The sequence below is a fragment of the Hylobates moloch genome, unplaced genomic scaffold (genome assembly GCF_009828535.3).
Source record: "Hylobates moloch isolate HMO894 unplaced genomic scaffold, HMol_V3 SCAFFOLD_10, whole genome shotgun sequence".
In the NCBI taxonomy this organism is placed as follows: domain Eukaryota; kingdom Metazoa; phylum Chordata; class Mammalia; order Primates; family Hylobatidae; genus Hylobates; species Hylobates moloch.
Genome location: NW_026652285.1, coordinates 28,093,313 through 28,113,598, shown reverse-complemented (window position 1 = coordinate 28,113,598; position 20,286 = coordinate 28,093,313). Strand labels below are relative to the sequence as shown.

General features: G+C 41.3%; 1 protein-coding gene across 3 annotated transcripts in view; it reads left to right on the top strand.

Moving 5' to 3' along the window:
- Positions 1-267: 267 nt before the first annotated feature.
- Positions 268-20,286, top strand: part of GPATCH8 (G-patch domain containing 8) — a 108,334-nt gene continuing 88,315 nt past the window's right edge. For 2 of the 3 annotated variants that reach the window (XM_032163856.2, XM_058444846.1), the window contains exon 1: positions 268-519. In XM_032163856.2, coding sequence (XP_032019747.1) covers positions 475-519 — 45 coding nt within the window. In that variant the 5' untranslated portion in view covers positions 268-474. The remainder of the gene's footprint in view (positions 520-20,286) is intronic. The other variant, XM_058444848.1, reaches the window with a different exon arrangement.

Below are 20,286 nucleotides of genomic sequence, written 5' to 3'. Positions count from 1 at the left end.
CAGGGTGAGCTGAGATTCGAAGCTAAGCAGTCTGGCTCTAAGGTCGCGCTTTCGGCCCAACATTATGCTGCTATTTAGTGAAGACGGTGGACTTCTGCGAACACGGGGAAGCAAGAGTGAGAAAAGACACCCGGAAGTGAGCAACAGCAAAACATCCAGACTCGTCCGCACGGTGCCCCCTCTGACCTTTCCCTCCGGAAGCTCTCGCGGCTCTCGGGCGGGAGTGCGCACGCGCGGCCACCGGGGTCGCTCCGGGTCGCGCGCGGAGCAGGGGCTGGAGGGAAGGGTGAGCCTCCAGGGCTGGCAGGCGCCTGCGCCGCGGGGCTCCCGTCAGGACGCGCATTCTCGCTCCCTCCCTCGGCTGCGCGCGCCCGGTGGGCGTGGGAGGAGGCGGGGAACCGGGGAGGGGTGGGTGTCGCAGGAGGGAAGGAGCGAACCGGAGAGCGTCGTCCTGAGAGGAGTGAAGGCGGCAAAATGGCGGACCGCTTCTCCCGCTTCAACGAAGACCGAGACTTTCAGGTAAACACGGGCGTCGCCGAGGATGCGGGGAAGGCGCTGGTCTAGCCCAGAACCTCCTTCATCTCCGGCTCCCAGCCCTCTTTCCTTCCAGTTTTGCTCCGACTTGCGAACCGGCTCGCTCTTCTCCCGTCTCTGCTTTCTCAAGAGGCCTCCCGGCTTGAGGGAGGCCGCATCTCCTCGCACCCGCATTCTTTTACCCTGAAACTCAGGCCGCGGGGCTTGCGGCTTCCGCCTGTTTGGCATCGGATTTCGGAACCGGGCCTGGGCGCCGTGTGAGGGGCTGTGCCCTTCGGGTCTGCCCGGCCTGTGCCGGCGAAGGGCTGGCTCCCAGGGGACAAGAGGGGTGGTTGGGTTGGGCTGGGAGGGCTTGGGGGAGAGTGTTGCTGAGGCCAAGGCTTCCGAACCCCGGGATTTTGCTCTCACGGATCCTTTTGGGGTCCTTTTCTTTCTTCACTGTGGTAAATCAATTCTTTTCATTGTCTGCTTTTCCTCTTCCTTACCTGGGAAAAGGTTGCCTTCGCTATCAGACGCCTTGTTGGTTAGTCATACATTGAGATTTCCCGGGGCATAAGTGTTGCTGTTGTTATTAGGCTGTTAATTGGGCTTGGAAAGCAGTAAGTTACTGGACTATGATCCGATGTGAGCCTAACCTCAAATCCTATCTCGAAAGATTTGTAAGAAGCGTAATGATAATGGGCCGTCCACGCATGGGGTCAGTAGTGCCAAAAGCTTAATTTTTCTTTCTTGAATTGCAAATGTTGGTATGGAAAAATGCCCTTCCGATGGCACGCTCTATTGAGTAAAAAATAAAGGCCAAATTAGAATAACTTGTTTTTTCGCCGTTGAAAATACCTTTCTGTTGAAATTGTTACCGCGGAAATCTCGAAGACTAAAAGGGATTTAGTAGAGATTGGCTGTTTCTAGGTAAAATACATCTGTAGAGTCTCAAAAAAAAAAAACACTGCATTACTACCGCATATCCTGGCAACTGCAATTTGGGTCGGGATGAATCTCAGAACTCAAGTTTTTATCCTGCTGCAGATCCTACTCAAAGCAATACGAAAGCACTCTAGATGTGTTTCAGAAGGCAGTTTAAAGAATTTGAATTCCCTGAGATGATAGGATTGGTAAATAAATAGGTAAAGCAGTTTAACAATTTTAACTCAGCACTGTTAACAGTCTAGTGCATAGAACGCTTATGAGAAGTTTTGCAACAGTAAGGGATCTAAGGGGCTGTTGAAAAGCCTTGTGATCATGCGACTGCTGTATAGCTGCAGCACAATACAGGAGAATCTTAGGTGTTCTAAGGATATAATGCAGATTCACCAAAGTTTGAAGCAGTTCATGTTAGCCTTTTGATCCCTGAGAAATATATATGTATATTTTAGCAAGCACCATAAAATATGAGTACGCTGCAAGGTGTATGAGCTTCATTGATTTTTAAATTACCAATAGAGACATATTGATAACTAAAGCCCGCAAATGCTTTTCAGAGGAGAGAATAATCTCAAGGTGACCTAATAAAATCGAAAATAGATAATATGGACAATTAAGTTTTGAGGAAAGATGACTGACAACCACAGAATTCCAGCAGGCTTAACAAACAGGATTTTCAGGGCCTTTAATGAAGATTTTGAAAATTGTGGATAGCAGAGTGTGAATGCTGTTTCCTAAAAAAAAATTCAGAGGGTTAGCCTCTACTTTTTCAATACTCAGTTTCTAAGTAAGATGACCCTCACTTCTGATGCTTTAGTTGGGTATTGCAAAACCCGATTTTGGTTTCATGGTAGTCCTTTGAAGATGATACGTATACTTCAATTTTCTGCTTATATGTTGAAAGAACCAACCCCTGTTAAATTGGGTCAGCCAGGAAAAAAAATTTTTTTTTTTTGAGATGGAGTCTCGCTGTGTCACCCAGGCTGGAGTGCAGTGGCACGATCTCGGCTCACTGCAACCTCCGCCTCCCGGGTTCAAGTGATTCTTCTGCCTCAGCCTCCCGAGCAGCTGGGATTACAGGCACCCGCCACCACACCCGGCTAATTTTTGTATTTTTAGTAGAGATGGGGTTTCACCGTATTGGCCAGGCTGGTCTTGAACTCCTGACCTGGTGATCCGCCTGCCTTGGCCTCCCAGAGTGCTGGGATTACAGGTGTGAGCCACCGCGCCTGGCCGAAAATGTTGGTTTTTAAAATTCAGATGTCCTAGCATTTTGGGTAAATAGGGTATTGGGAGTGGTAGCCTTTTTAGACAGTTGTAAGATGTTAAAACTTTTATAAATTATGTTAACATTTCTAAAGTGCATTCATTTAAATATAAAGTGGTATTTTTCTAGATGTTTTAATAAAGGGAAAAATACAGATTGACTTTCATTTAATGATATATTTTGATTCAAAGTTATTGGTGAGAGAATGTAATGTAATAGGATTCTCCTGTGAATAATGTGTCTGAAACATTTTCACCTTCAGGTTATTCAAAATTAAACGTGGCCTCTTTTTAAGGTTTTGGGTGAAGCCACTGACTATACTTGAAAACAAATCATAGTAGGTTTCCAAACACAGTGGATAGATCTCGTTGCTTTCAACAGATCTTGTAGCACTGGAAATTGTTCATCTTCTCTGGTAAGTTCGAGATGACTTATTTTTTTTGCCTTTAATTTGGCAGGATGATTTAAAGTTGTAGAACTTCACTCTTTACCGGTTTATCAAGTGCAAATTTTGGAGAGTTTGATGTCTCTTGAAATTATTATGGAGTTAGGGAGTTAGGCTATTACAATTTGTGAATACCTAAAGTCTCTAAGGTATTTTGTATATATAGTGAAAAGTTATAGTTAACAGTGGTATGCCACTTGAAGCACTCATGTATATAGAGATTAATCATTATCAGGGACCTAACTTTTTTTAATTGGTAACTTTATTATAATAATGGACAGGTCCTATTCCACAGGCTTTATGTGTCTTATCTCATAGTCTTCACCATAACCCTACGAGGTAGGTACTGTTATTACTGCCGTTTTCAGCTGAGGCACTGAGAATTAAGTAACTTAGCCAATTACATACATCTGTTAAATGGCAGAGCATAAATTCATACTGGCTTTTGGACTCTTGAACTTGTCCTCATGACCATTCTGTCTGCTGCTGACAATTATACATTTTATATAGCTGTAATTGGGTCATCAAATGTGGAGGATAAACTTATAGGTGACAAAGAATAAGGGAGCTTTTAGAAAGGTGATACAATTCCAGTTTTTATTCTGTTTGGTTTTGTCCAGATCTGTCTCTTTCTGGTCTCCCAACGGCTTCTAGGGAGGCTTTCAACAATGATAAATTACATTGTGTCATAGAGGATATATTGTTAACTGTTTTAGTTTAAACATTCTTTTGTCTGGCCTTTTAAGTTGTTTTTTTTTTTTTTTAAATCTTTGGAAATCTTTGTAATCTAAACTGATGTATTTATTTTTACAAATGTTTTAAGAGTTTTAACTACTCCTTTAAGAATCTGGCCCCAATTTCTGAATGAGATGTTACTTCTGCTGGCATTTACCAGATTAAGATACATTTGTTCACAGATTGAAGTGTTACACAAACTAATGGAAAATATATAATATAACTTAAGATAATCAACACTTTGGATTACAGGTTCATTAAAGAAAGTTTTGTTTGTACAGTGATGTACAGCTAGCTATACTGTGCCATTAAGATACAGTGCTTAGCATTTTATGGTTGTGCAGCTATTAATGGTGATGCAGCTGAATGCTGGTGAGGAAATGTTCTTTAGTATATGTACCTGCAGAGGACTGATGATTCGTGTTCCGAGTGTTCTCTGCATTTTATTTCTTTTTTTTTTTTTTTTTTTTTTTGAGACGGAGTTTCGCTCTTGTTGCCCAGCTGGAGTGCAATGGCACCATCTCGGCTCACCTCAACCTCTGCCTCCCGGGTTCAAGTGATTCTCCTGCTTCAGCCTCCCGAGTAGCTGAGATTTCAGGCATGTCCCACCACGTCCAGCTAATTTTTTTGTAATTTTTAGTAGAGACGGGGTTTCACCATGTTGGTCAGGCTGATCTCAAACTCCCGACCTCAGGTGATCCACCCACCTCGGTCTCCAAAAGTGCTGGGATTACAGGCGTGAGCCACTGCGCCTGGCCCTCTGCATTTTATTTCTAATGAAAAGGAACTACAGTAATAGATGAATGAATGATAAGTTGATAAGAGAAACAAGACATGCTATCTTAAAGGTCATAATAAAAATACAGAAACTGCCCAAGAACTTTCTGTAATCTATGTAAGTAATCATAATGGTAAATAGCAATAAGCTAGTCATGTGTTACATTTATGCAGTATGTTTGGAGGAATCCTCTTTGTGTTTCCATATGTAACCAGTATGTGACCCTTAGGAAATTCTTAGTTGAGAGTTTCATAGTTTTAAGATATTTAGGTCACAGAAGCTTATTAGTATATTTTCTGTATGTAATATAGTTGGCATTGTAATGCAGGTATGCCAGATATGACACATGGACAAGTGTTTTAAATGGTTTTTCCTATGTCTTGCTCCTGTAATCTGGAAGAAATGCCACAAGCATTTAATGGAAAAAGAAAATTAATGTCAGTTTGCTTGGCATACTGAAACTTACACAAAATCATTACTCTTCCCTGTCTCATAGTATGATAAGTGAAAAGGATTAGAATCAGGGCTGTACCAGTTTCAAAATACTGATGCTGAATTGACATGATTGTTAGCAAATGCAAAATGATACTGACATTGGTTAATATATTCTTAGGAGATCAAGAGTGACCAAAGTAAAGTCAGCATAAGAGAAGTTTCCCTGGAGGTGATTTGAAGGGTAAATGGTATATAATCACTTTTAAAATGTGGGACATATCAAGGAATAACATCACAGAGAGAGACTTAAGTTGTAATTAGGAAAGATTGGGGTTAGGAAGAACTGTGATCAGAGGACTTCATGTGATGACCTATTTTATTATTTGTTTTCAAAGTAGGCATGGGAGGCAGGAAGAAACACATCTGGACAAATACAATATTATGCCGAGTATTGTTTCAGGGCTCTTACAGTACAGTCAAAATGATAGAAAAACAGGTATTCCTGTTGTACCTTTCCTTTTCTTCTATACATGTAACACAGTTCTCATTAGAGTACTGCAAAGGGATTCTTTCATCACATTTTCTCATGTCTTTATGATAAATTGTATAACCAAAGCTAAAATTTGTGACTTAAAAATATTTTAAGACACATATGTAATAAGCTATCCTGATTGTGCTGTTTCATAATTGAGATACATTTCCATGTGATTTCTGTCTATCTGGGTACATAATTAAAAAAAATTTTTTTTTTTTTGTATTTTTAGTAGAGACGGGGTTTCACCGTGGTCTTGATCTCCTGACCTCGTGATCTGCCCGCCTCGGCCTCCCAAAGTGCTAGGATTACAAGCATGAGCCACCGCACCCGGCCTCATGATAAAAATTTTTAAAAGGACAGTCTGTTTTTCTTTTCTTTTTTTTTTTTTTTTTGGAGACAGTGTCTGGCTCTTTTGCCCAGGTTAGAGTACAGTTGTGGGATCTTGGCTCATGCAGTCTCTACCTCCTGGGCTCAAGCAATCCTCCCACTTCAGCCTCCCGAGTAGCTGGGACTACAGGAATGTACCACCATGACTGGCTAAGTTTTGTATTTTTTTTAGAGACAGGATTTCAACTTGTTGCCCAGGCCGGTCTTGAACTCCTGGCCTCAAGCGATCCTCCCACCTCAGCCCCCCAAAGTGCTGGGATTACAGGCATGCACCACTGCACGCAGCTGACAGTCGTTTTTTTTTTATGTGGTCAAGACTTTTTTAAATTTAATTTTTTAAAATTAAAAAAAAATTTTTTTTTTTGAGACAAGGTCTCACTCTGTCACTTAGGCTGGAGTGCAGTGACGCAATCGTGGCTCCCGGCAACCTTGACCTCCCAGCTTCAAGTGATCCTCCCACCTCAGCCTCCTGACTAGCTGGGGCTACAGGTGTGTCACCAAGCCCTGCTAATTTTTTTGCATTTTTATAGAGATGAGGTTTCGCCGTGTTGCCCAGGCTAGTCTCAAACTCCTGAGCTCAAGCTGTCCTCCCACCTCGGCCCCTCAAAGTGCTGAGATTACAGGCATGTGCCACTGCACCTGGCCAAGATTACCATTTTCTGAAAGCAGTAGTGGAAGATCATGAGATCTTAATTATGAATCAGAAACCTATGTAAAGGTTTCATTTTTGCTCTTGTGACTTAGTTTCTAGTATTTTATTAATGAAAATGGTTTCTAGCTTGAAGTAGATTCCAGTTCATGAGTTCTGTTAAAATTCCTTCCCTGAAACAACTTGGTACTTTTGCTTGTATGTCTGCCATTAATTTTCTTTTCATATTAGCATTGCCATTTAGCATTAAGTGAAAGCAGATTCATGGTAATTACCAAAGGAATTACAGATGACTACCACAAATACTGAAAGAAGTCATTGATTTGATATTGCAGTGAATACCAGAAGATGTTGTAATGATTTTCCACTTATAAAAAGTGAATTGTCCATTTAACTCTGGAAGTCTAAGCAAATGTGCTTAATGCATATTGTATTAGTCAATGCAAAAAGTTAAATATGCCCAGGCTGAAAGAGGGTGTATACTGTATGGTTGTTCTTATACCAAATGATTTCTTTGGAATTTAAACAAATATGTTTAGTATTTTATTCCTAATTTAGGAAGAAAAAGCAGCTAAAGTTATTCTGACATTGTACACAGATTAGTAGCACGTAACTCTGTTATTTAGTAAGCTCTATAGATAGTAAGGAATAAAAGTTGTTAGCAAAACAGGAGTATCCTGCCATTTGCTTTAATTCCTTTTGTGATCGTTTTGAGGTACAATAATTCCTGTGTGCATGTCACTCAAGCAACCAGAAAGTATCTTTGTAATATGCATTTGGTCTCATCTCATGAAGTTCCAATTGTTTGTTGTCATCCTTGCCACTCTTTGGCAATTACATTGATTTCAAAGAGGAATTCTAATTCATGTTAGTGTTTCATAGAATTGAGACACAAAATAGCTCTACAGGTTAAAGTTGTAATAGAAAAAAGTCATAGAGTTTTCTGACGTTTTAATAATGACATTGTTGGAAAAGTCAGTACCTGTCTTATAGCTCCCATAACATTATTCTTCCAGAGTTAATGAGAAAAGAGGAGCTTAGTTTTTCATCATTTTTGTAGGCAGTGCTGATCAAAATCTAGAAATTATTTTGATACTGTAGGTCTTGACTATAGAAGAAGTAAAGGTAGGCTGGGCACAGTGGCTCACGCCTGTAATCCCAGCATTTTGGGAGGCTGAGGGAGGTGGATCACCTGAGATCAGGAGTTCGAGACCAGCCTGGCCAACATGGTGAAACCCCATCTGTACTAAAAATACAAAAAATTAGCTGGGTGTGGTGGTGCGCTCCTGTAGTCCCAGCTACTCAGGAGGCTGGGGCAGGAGAATCTCTTGAACCTGGGAGGTGGAGGTTGCAGTGAGCCGATACTGTGCCATTGCACTCCAGCCTGGGCAACAGAGTGAGACTCCATCTCAAAACAAAACAAAACAAAAAAAGAAATTAAAGCTAATGCTTGTGGATTGTATGCTGTAGTGTCAGTAATTTCCCTTGTTGCTATGAATAGAGCTATGAGTGAAATTATGAGGTATCTTTAAAGAAAGGGCAAAAGTGGTTGAAAATTTAAGTGGTTTAATATTGTACTAGGGTATCATCTGTGCAAGCAATAACAAGGGGTATATTTACCTTGAGAATAGTTTCTAGAATATAGACTAATTTTTGAAAACTTAAAAAAACAATGTTTGAATAGTGGTTGTACGAAGAAGTACATATTGTAGTGTAAGTATTTCTGTGCGGGTAGTTGGTTAAGAAGTGTTTTTGTTTTTCAAGGAGTTTTCGTTTTAGTTGGAGAGATAACATAAGTAATAAGGTTTAGTTTATTATTCATAAGACCAGCATAATTATCAGAAAAACAGTATAGCTAATAAATGCAAAACTCTAAGTAAAGGAGAGAACCCTTAAAGTGGGATGACTGGACATGCTTTTATTTTATTTTATTTTTTTCAGACAGAGTCTTGCTCTGTTGCCCAGGCTAGAATGCAGTGGCATGATCTCAGCTCACTGTAACCTCCACCTCCTGGGTTCAAGCAATTCTCATGGCTCAGCCTCACGAGTAACTGGGATTACAGGCGCCCACTACCACGCCTGGTTAATTTTTATATTTTTAGTAGAGATGGGGTTTCATCATGTAGGTCAGGCTGGTCTTGAACAACCACCTCCAGTGATCTGCCCGCCTTGGCCTCCCAATGTGCTGGGATTACAGGTGTGAGCCACCGTGCTGGCCTGGGCATGCTTTTATGAAGAAGTTAGCATTCAAGCTGGATCTTGAAGGATGGGATTGCATGCTTCAAGTGAATGGAAGTACACTCAGTTGGAAAAAATAGCCAGGACAAAAGTAAAGAAGTGGAACAAGCAGAATTTGTTTTTTTAGGACAATGAATTAGTGATTGGGCATAGGGAAAAAGTGAAGACTAGGGCTGCAAAGATAAATTTTATTTTAATGCTGTAAGCAGGAATGCACTAGCTATTTAAGGTGCTTAAGCTGAGGGATAGGCAGTCAAAGCCCTCTTTCTTATAAGAAGATTAATTCAGCTATAGTTTGTTAGATGTGCTATACCCATATAGTGAAAGTGCTGATAACCAGTCTCTCTTAACCAGAGTCAATGTGAATAGGAGCAAAGGAGTAGAGGGTGTATACGAGGAGTGATTACAATAATGGACCATGTGATTTCTTTCTTTTTTTTTCCTTTTTTTTTTTTTTGAGATGAAGTTTCGCTCTCGTTGCCCAGGCTGGAGTGCAATGGTGCAGTCTTGGCTCACTGCAACCTCTGCCTCCCGAGTTCAAATGATTTTCCTGCCTCAACCTCCCAAGTAGCTGGGATTACAGGCGCATGCCACCATGCCCGGCTAATTTTTGTGTTTTTAATAGGGACAGGGTTTCACTACGTTGGCCAGGCTGGTCGTGAACTCCTGACCTCAGGTAATCCACCCACCTTGGCCTCCCAAAGTGCTGGGATTACAGGTGTGAGCCACCGTGCCTGGCCGGACCATGTGATTTTAAGCTTGGTAAGGAGATGAATGAGGACTTTTGGGAGTGGGGGTGGTGGCAGCAATGTAGGTAGTGAGAGGGTGAAAAATTGGTAGGATCAATGGATTGTAGATTCTGATGGGGTTTAAGATTTGTTAGAGTGGCAGTACTGGAGGGAATGAGCTAGAAAGATAGAAGGTGGTGGTTGTAGAACACAATGTTTGAAATAGGGTTTATATTAATAGAAGGGTTGAGATTATTGTTAATGATCATGAGAGTACATGGTTAAGGCAGAATGGAGAGCAAGATCATTGTAGGAAAGGAAGTTAAGGAACTGAGGCACCAGGATGTTACAAAGATATTCTGACCTGGTTATGAGAGTGGTAATATGGTATAGTTGTATACTGTCATGGTTTAATAAATGCCTTTTATATAATGTTCTTTTCTGGTTCTTCTAATAATTCAGTGAAGTAAATAGAAGAGGTACTAATCCTATTTTGAAGGTGAAGAAACTGAGGCCCAGATAAATTATTTTGCCTAGTGCAGAACTGAAGTTTGAACTTTGCTCTTTTGACTTCTTTTGTTTTTTTCTTTTTAAATAAAAGAGATGGAATTTTGTTACATTGCCCAGGCTGGACTTGAACTCCTGGGCTCACACCATCCTCCCACCTCTGCCTCCCTAGTAGCTGAGACTACAGGTTTACGCCGTTGAGCCTGGGTGACTTCTTGTATAGTATTCTGTTTACTGTGGTATATAGATTGGCTTCTCTTCAAGGTATATATACTGTGGTATATAGATTGTGGTATGTAAAGTGTTGGTATTATCTCCAGTATGCAAAACATTGTACTTAATACACAGCAGCATTTTGTACCAGTTAATAAACTGGTAGAAAATAGTTGGTATGCTTATTAAAGATTATAATTTTTGTTTCAGAAACATCTCAGTATTAAAAACCAATAGTTGTCGGGCATGGGGGCTCGTGCCTGTAATCCCAGCACTTTGGGAGGCCAAGGTGGGTGGATAACCTGAGGTCAGGAGTTTGTGACCAGCCTGGCCAACATGGCAAAACCCTGTCCTTACTAAGAATACAAAAATTAGCTGAGCATAGTGGTGCATGCCTGTAGTCCCACCTACTGCGAAGGGAGGCTGCTGAGGCAGGAGAATTGCATGAACCCAGGAGGCAGAGGTTGTTGTGAGTCAGGATTCTGCCACTCACTCCAGCCTGGGTGACAGAATGAGACTCTACCTTAAAAAAAATAAAAATAAAAATAATGGCTTACCACCATTGGTTTAATTGGTCATTTATGACTTCTTGCTCGTCTTTTCACTGTCTGTGGGTCTAGCAGATAATCCCATTCCATTTTCCAAACATTAATGCGTACCTGATTGTTATCGTGGCATCATAAAAGGATAAGAAAACAAGACAAAAGTCCATTTTGTTCATTTGTTCCAGTAAAATAATAGACTGGAGAGGAGAATGGTATTTCTACTGGATACTCTCAAGTTAGGGTACTACCAGCTTATCCTTGACCATTACACCTTTATAAAAGTTGACTACTGTGATATATGGTGAGGATAATATCAGCTACTGTTTGTTGCCAGCTATATTACGTGTCAGGTCTGGTGCCAAGACATTTCAAAGATATTTATCTAATCCAAGTAACTCTCCAAACTAGATGGTGGTATCTCCCCTTTTTTTTCCTTAATTTTTTTATTTTTATTTTATTTTATTTTATTTTTTGAGACGGAGTCTTGCTCTGTCGCCCAGGCTGGATTGTAGTGACTCCATCTCGGCTCACTGCAAGCTCTGCCTCCCAGGTTCACGCCATTCTCCTGCCTCAGCCTTCCGAGTAGCTGGGACTACAGGAGCCCGCCACCACGTCTGGCTAATTTTTTTTTAGTAGAGACGGGGTTTCACTGTGTTAGCCAGTATGGTCTCAATCTCCTGACCTTGTGATCCTCCCGCCTCGGCCTCCCAAAGTGCTGGGATTACAGGCGCTGTTTTTTTTTGTTGTTTTTTTTTGTTTGTTTTTTGAGACGTCTCGCTCTGTCATCCAGGCTGGAGTGCAGTGGCGCCATCTCAGCTCACTGCAAGCTCCGCCTCCCACGTTCTTGCCATTCTCCTGCCTCAGCCTCCTGAGTAGCTGGGACTACAGGTGCCCGCCACCACGCCCGGCTAATTTTTTGTATTTTTAGTAGAGATGGGGTTTCACCATGTTGGCCAGGCTGGTCTTGAACTCTTGACCTCAGGTGATCCACCCACCTCAGCCTCCCAAATTGCTGGGATTACAGGCGTGAACTACCGCGTCTGGCCGTAAATTGAAATAAATTTTAAGTATACTAGTGAAATGACACTAATAATCCCCAGGATGACCATTTCTTTTTGGATAGGCTTTTTCTCCTGGGACATTTTCTTTTTAAATTCCATTTTTAAAGGCACATACATACATTTATTTATTGAAACAGGATTTCATTGTACTTCCAAACACAGGACAAATGTGGAAATTTGCCCAGGATGCAGTACAGTGATGCGATCACTGCTTACTACACTCTTGACCTCTTGGACTCAGGCGATCCTCCCATTGCAGCCTCCCAAGTAGCTAGGACTACAGGTGTGTACCACCACATTCAGTTAATTTAATTTTTTGTATTTTTTGTGGAGATGGAGTCTTATTTTGTGGCCCAAGCAGGTCTTGAACTTCTGTCCTCTAGTGATCTTCCTGCCTTCCAAAGTGCTAGGATTACAAGTATGAGCCACCATGCCCAGCCAGTATCCACCAACTTTGAGTAATATTATTCATTTAAAAATGTTTTTCAAAGAAGTTGTATTAATTTTTTTTTTTTTTTTGAGATGGAGTCTCGCCCTGTCGCCAGGCTGGAGTGCAGTGTCGCAATCTCGGCTCACTGTAATCTCTGCCTTCCAGGTTCAAGCAATTCTCTGCTTCAGCCTCCTGAGCAGCTGGGATTACAGGTGCCCGCCACCACACTTGGCTAATTTTTGTGTTTTTAGTAGAGACGGGGTTGCACCATCTTGGCTAGGCTGGTCTTGAACTCCTGACCGTGTGATCCACCGGCCTTGGCCTCCCAAAGTGCTGGGATTACAGACATGAGCCACTGTGCCTGACTGAAGTTGTATTAAATTTTAATAGTTATAGGAAGAGGGAAGAGGATAAGAACAGCTCTCTAGAGTTTCAGTATTGTTTTGCTTTTTGAGATTATAGGCTCTTGATTGTGATCTTTGACTTGTCCTAATAATTCCTTCTCCAGCTCTGATTTCTCTCTACTAATTTCTATATAGTTTAATCACGTAAAGGATACAGCTGTGGGATTATGTAGATGTCAGAATCAGCACCAGTTAGCAAATAATAAGATTTCATTTATCTGGATAAATTTAAGGCAATTCCTGTCTTTATTGATACTTAAATGATCACCACAACCAAATTTGTAAGAGAAGTTTCCACATTTGTCCTGTGTTTGGAAGTAGAATCCTTGACTTGTAAGGAACTAGAGCTACTGTGTATTTTAATGACATGCAGAGCAGGTCAGCCAGGTTGTATTCATTTGCCATTGACCTACCACAAGTTGAAGTTTTTTTTTGAGAGTGGAGGCAGTTGAAGGAAAGTCATTTGGGTGTATGCATATAATTTAAAATCTAATACTTTTTTTTTTTTTTTTTAGAAAAGCTAGATTGCTTCCAGTCTGACCCTTTTGAACTTAAATTCCTGATCAGCATAAATGAAAAACTATATTTCAGCTTTGAAAGCATATAGTATTCAGAAAGGAAGAGTTGATTTAGATAATGAAATAGGTGTTCCAAGCAGTCATCATTTTTTTAAATTTAAATTTCATTTTTTACCTCCCTCAGCTCATACCTATAAGCAGTCATTAAAACTAAATTTTAGGAATGCTGTAATAGAGGACCTCTGAATTTTTACTAGGATAACCATGAGTTTATACCTTTTGTCTTGGAATAATTACTGTTAGCGTGTTTTGTTTTTTCTTTTTTTGTTTTTTTCTAAGACAAGGTCTTGCTCTGTTACCCAGGCTGGGCTGAAGTGACAAGATCATAGCTTACTGCAGCCTCCAACTCCTGGACTCAAGGGATCCTCCCCACTCAGGCTCTTGAATAGCTGAGACTACAGGTGCACACCATCATTAAAAAAAATTTTTACAAAAATTAAAAAAAAATTGTAAAGATAGGGTGTCACTGTGTTTCCCCGGCTGATCTTGAACTCCTGGGCTCAAGAGATCCACCTTGGCTTCCCAAAGTGCTGGGATTATAGGTGTGAGCCACTGCACCCAGCCTTACCCCCCATTTTATTCTCAAAGTGATTTGTATGATATGTTATATGATCATCTAGATCTAAAGGAATTTCAGAGATATAAGTGAGGTTTTGAAGGGAAGGTACAGCAGCAAAAAATACCTTTCAGATCCTGTTGAGGCCTTCAGATAATCAGATGCCATACTGAATGTTTTTGGAAAGAATGATCCTGATAAGTCTGTCAGAATGACTCAGTTTTGGTGGGGAGGTGGGTTAGGAGGCAAGAAATAAAATATCACCACTACTATCGTTGTCATCATTACTACTACTATTATAGTTGTGCCCTGGGGGTTTGAAATCACATTTTTCCACCTTCCTCTTTTTGTTTTTCTAGTATAACATTCAAAAGGGAAAAAAGGCAGTTGGGCGCAGTGGCTCACGCCTGTAATCCCAGCACTTTGGGAGGCCGAGGCGGGCGGATCACATGAGGTCAGGAGTTCAAGACCAGCCTGGCCAACATGGTGAAACCCTGTCTCTACTAAAATACAAAAATTAGCCGGGCATGATGGCGGGTGCCTGTAATCCCAACTACTTGGGAGGCTAAGGTGGGAGAATTGCTTGAACCCAGGAGGGGGAGGTTGCAGTGAGCCAACATGGCACCATTGCACTCCAGCCTGGGTGACAGAGACTCCATCTCAAAAAAAAAAAAAAAGAGGGGGTGGGGACAAAAGGATTCAGAGCAAAAAGAAAACCACTTAGTTAACCTTCTCAAAGACAACCCCACTATTTCCAATTGCATGGTGGTTCTTTCACAGAATGCTTAGTATATTCTTCATATACTAAGCATTATGCACTCTTAACTTTCCCAAAGGGTAGCATGCAAGCACATTTTCTAGCAGTTTGATTTTTTCTTCTTAATTGTATGTCCTGGAGATTATTCCACAACTAGAAGGTTTTTTGTTTTACTTTTTGTTTGTTTTGGTTTTTGTTTTTTTTTTTTTTTTTTTTTGAGATGGAGTCTCACTCTGTCCCTCAGACTGGAGTGCAATGGGGCAATCTTGGCTCACTGCAACCTCCGCCTCCCGGGTTCAAGCAGTTTGATTACAGGCATCCACCATCATGCCCAGCTAATTTTTGTATTTTTGTAGTGATGGGGTTTCACCATGTTGGCCAGGCTGGTCATGAACTCCTGACCTCAGGTAATCCACCAGCCTTGGCCTCACGAAGTGCTGGGATTACAGGCGTGAGCCACCGTGCCCGGCCTGTTTTTTGTTTTATTTTAAAGTAATTTTAGATTTGTAGAATAGTTACAAAAATAGTACAGAGAATTTTGGTATACCAATCACTATATTCCCTTCTACAGTATTCATACACTAACAATAATACAATTATCATGGGCCATGTGTGGTGGCTCACACCTGTAATCCCAGCACTTTGGGAGGCCGAGGCAGGCAGATCACCTGAGGTCAGGAGTTTGAGACCAGTCTGGCCAACATGGTGAAACCCGGTCTCTACTAAAAATACAAAAAGTTAGCCACGTGTGGTGGCACACACCTGTAATCCCAGCCACTTGGGAGGCTGAGGCAGGAGAATTGCTTGAACCCAGGAGGCGAAGGTTGCAGTGAGCCGAGATCATGCCACTGCACGTCAGCCTGGGTGACAGAGCAAGACTCCATCTCAAAAAAAAAAAAAAATTTGGTCTGGCATGGTGGTGCACACCTGTAGTCCCAGCTACTCAGGAGGTAGAAGATGCAGTGAGCTGAGATTGCACCACAACACTCCAGCCTGGGCGACAGATTGAGACTCTGTCTTAAGAAAAAAAAAAAAAAAAGGCCAGGTGCAGTGGCTCATGCCTGTAATCCCAGCACTTTGGGAGGCCGAGGCAGGCGGATCACGAGGTCAGGAGATCGAGACCATCCTGGCTAACATGGTGAAACCCCTTCTGTACTGAAAATACAAAAGATTAGCCGGATGTGGTGGCACATGCCTGTAATCCCAGCTACTTGGGAGGCTGAGACAGGAGAATCGCTTGAACCCAGGAGGCGTAGGTTGCAGTGAGCTGAGATCGTGCTACTGCACTCCAGCCTGGGTGACAGAGTGAGACTCCGTCTCAAAAAAAAAAAAAAAAAAAGCTAATTGGTTTCTTTAACGTTAACACAAAAACATAAACACCATCAACTCCCTCAAAAGTAAAATATTAACAGCAATCACTAATCCCTGGTAGTGAAGCACAAAACATTTTCCACCTACCCCCAACATAAATGTAGTCTCATCAACAGGAACACCAAGTAAAAGTAAACAAAATACTAGGTGTCACTGGGGTTGGTGATAACTTTTCAGATGGAAAACCAAAGGCAGACCCATGAAAGAAATAATTGGTAAGTTAGACTTTATTAAAATTTAAAACTTCTGCTCTGCAAAAGACACCATCAAGAGAAAGAGAAGACAAGACAGTTTGGCAGTTTCTTACAAACCTAAACCTATTTTTTACCATTCAATCCAGCAATCATACTCCTTAGTACTTAACCAAAGGAGCTGAAAACTTAAGTCTACACAAAAACCAAAAACATGGATGTTTATAGCATTCTTTATTTGTAATTGCTGAAACTTGGCAGCAGTCTAGATATCCTTCATTAGGGGAATGGATAAGTAAACTGTGATATACCAGTGGAATATTATTCAGCCCTAAAAAGAAATGAGCTGTCAAGCCAGGAAAAGACATGGAAGAACCTTGGATACATATTCAAGAATATGTGAAAGAAGCCAATTGGAAAAGGCTACATAATGATTGCAAATATATGACATCCTGGAAAAGGCAAAACCGTAGAAACAGTAAAAAGATCAGTGGTTGCCAGGAGCTTGAGGGGAAGAAAATAAAGGGATGAACAGGTGGACACTGAATTTTTTGAGCAGTGAAATTATTCTCTATGATACTATAATGGTAGATAAATGTCTCTATACATTTGTCAAAACTCATAGAACTACATCAAGAGTGAATCTTAATGTACTGTGAACTTTGGCTGATAATGATGTGTTAATGTTGGTTCATCTGTTGTAGCAAATGTATTATAATAAATGTGCAGGAGGCTGTGTCTATACTTTCAGCTCAACTTTGCTGTAAACCTAAAACTACTTGAAAAAATAAAGTCTGTCTATCTAAAAGTAATCACAAAAGTTACTAATTACAATAGACTCATATTCAGTATTTCTAAAGCACTTCTTCCAAAGAGCATGTGTAATTTAAAACTTTCCTAAAATCTGAAAGGTAACAAATTGAAAACCATGGTTACCTCTAAGAAATGAAACAGAGGAGAAAGGAGGGCTTTCTTTCATTTTTTACTTGTTACAGTGTGGCCTGAACTTTTAACAATATCCATTTTACATTTGTATTATTTGTGTTTAGTAGTATATTTTAATAAAGGGGGCCACAAGGTACTAAAAAATTAAAGACATTGCTTGCACAACCTTTCCTCACCTGTGACCAGGCTATCAGACTAGATAACATATGTAGAGGTAAGATTAAAGTTATTACAAAAATTGCAAAAAAAAAATTTTAAGTTCTACCTATGAGTTCAGTCTAATAAGATCTCAAGAAAAGCATTTTACAAAAAAATGTCCTTAATGGGCATAATTTTAACAATGCAAATCACCTTTAAAAGACTGTGTGCCTGTAATCCCAGCTATTCTGGAGGCTGAGGCAGCAGGACTGCTTGGGCCCAAGTTTGAAAACAGCCTGGGCAACACAGGCTGTTAAAGAAAAAAAAGAAAAGAAAAGAAATGGAAAAAACAGAGAAAGGGGAATGGGCAACAGCAAGAATGTGCAAGAACTGAGTCTTTACCGTGGTTAACTTGAATAAAATAAAAACTGTCTTGTATGAACCAGCCTCTTTTCATTTTATTTACATAGGCAACATGGTGGAACCCCATCTCTACCAAAAACAAAACAAAAACCACATTAAACAAACAAAAATTAGCCAGGTGTGCTGGTACATGCCTGTAGTCCCAGTTACCTAGGAGGCTGAGGTGGGGGAATCAATTGAGCCCAGGAAGTAGAAGCTGCAGTGAGCTGTGATTGCGCCACTGCCCCATAGCCTGGGTGACAGACCTTTAGTTACTCTAAATCAACACATAATATTCACTAATGTACTAGAAAATGTTTTTATATAGGGCATATAGATGAAGAAAGAGTACCTGGACTTCACACGCTTTATGGTAGAGGAGATAAGTAAATAGGGAATCACGGTACAAGTACCATAACGAAGGTATAAACATAAAGCTAAAGGAGCACAGAGAAGGAGTGTCAGACAAGACTTCAAAGTAAAAGTGAGTTGGTCTTAGGGCTGGGGGCATGGGAAGAGTGTGGGGACACTCTCATTGAGGGTCAGATTTGCTTTTAAAAACTGGCCAGATTTGCTTTTAAAAATTTTATTAGAGGCTGGACAGGATGGCTCACAGCAGCAATCCCAGCACTTTGGGAGGCCAAGGTGGGAGGATAATTTGAGCTCAGGAGACAGTCTACAATGAGTTGAGATTGTGCCACTGCATTCCAGCCTGAGTGACAGAGCGAGACCCTATCTCAAAAATAAACAAAAAATCAAACATTAGTAAAGGCCAGGTGCTGTGGCTCAAGCCTATAATCCTAGCACTTTTGGAGGCCGAAGTAGGGGGATCACCTGAGGCCAGGGGTTTGAAACCACACTGGGAACATGGCAAGACTCCAAGTCTACAAAAAAAATTTTAAAAATGAAAACATTAGCCAGGCGTGGTGGCTCGCACCTCTAGTCCCAGCTACTTGGGGGGCTGAAGTGAGAGAATCACTTGAGCCCAGGAGGTGGAGGTTACAGTGAGCCAAGATTGTGTCACTGCACTCCAACATGGATGACAGAGTGACACCTTGTCTCAGAAAATAAAAACAGGCTTGGCATGGTGGGCTCACACCTGTAATCCCAGCACTTGGGGAGGCTGAGGCGGGCGATTTCTTGAGCTCAGGAGTTCGAGACCATCCTGGGCTACATGATGGAACCCAGTCTCTAAAAAAAAAAAAATACAAAAAAATGTAGCCAGGCATGGCGGCATGTGCCTGTGGTCTCAGCACTTGAGAGGCTGAGGTGGGAGGATCACTTGAGCCTGGGAGGTTGAGGCTTCCGTGAGCTGAGATTGAATCACAAACAAATACATAATAAAAATTAGACAAAGGGTCTCACTATGCTGCAGGACACATCATAGCACTTATGATACATTGAAATGTTAAATTAGGCCGAAATTTAACATGACAATTACAACATTAAGTTTTTACTTTTTAAATGTTTTTTGAAACTGTCACAGCCAAGAGATGCCTAAAGTGACATGACAACAAAATGTAATGTGGTATCCTCTATGGGATCCTAGAACAGAAAAAGATCATTAGAGGAACTCTTAAGATAATCTGAATATAGTATGGACTTTAGTTAATAATAATGTGTCAGAGTTGGCCTCCCAAAGCATTGGGATTACCACCCACCCACCTGGTGTGAACCACCCACCACACCTGGTTTGCCCGTGTTTTTTATAGCCAACTTTTCAGCAGCAAAAGGGTGACTCTGGTGTCAAATATTGAGAAGCCAGGCACGAAAATTAGATGGTCTGTTACTTTAAGCTTTAAAAAGTTTCATATAACCTTAATGGATATTTTGATGTTATTTTGTGTTTACCTTTGAGCTTTTAAAATGAAAACTAAATGTATGTTTGAATCAACGCCATTTAAAATAAATTTCTGGGCTGCGCATGGTGGCTCACACCTGTAATCCCAGCACTTTGGGAGGCTGAGGCAGGCAAATTGCTTGAGGCCAGGAGTTCGAGTTGGGAGGCTGAGGCAGGCAAATTGCTTGAGGCCAGGAGTTCGAGACTAGCCTGGCCAACATGGCGAAACCCTGTTTCTGCTAATAAATAAATAAATAGGTCTGGCATGGTGGCTCATGCCTGTAATCCCAGCACTTTGGAAGGCCGAGGCGGGCAGATCACGAAGTCAAGAGATCAAGACCATCCTGGCTAACACAGTAAAACCCTGTCTCTACTACAAATACAGAAATTAGCTGGGCGTGGTGGCATTTGCCTATAGTCCTAGCTACTCAGGAGGCTGAGGCAGGAGAATCGCTTGAACCTGGGAGGTGGAGGTTGCAGTGAGCTGAGATCGCACCACTGTGCTCCAGCCTGGGCAACAGAATGAGACTCTGTCTCAAAACAAAACAAAAAAACAACCAAACAAAAATTAGCCGAGCCTGGTGGTGCATGCCTGTAATACCGGTTTCTTGGGAGGCCGAGGCACAAGAACTGCTTGAACCCAGGAGGCAGAGGTTGCAGTGAGTTGAGATCGTGCCACAGCACTCCAGCCTGGGT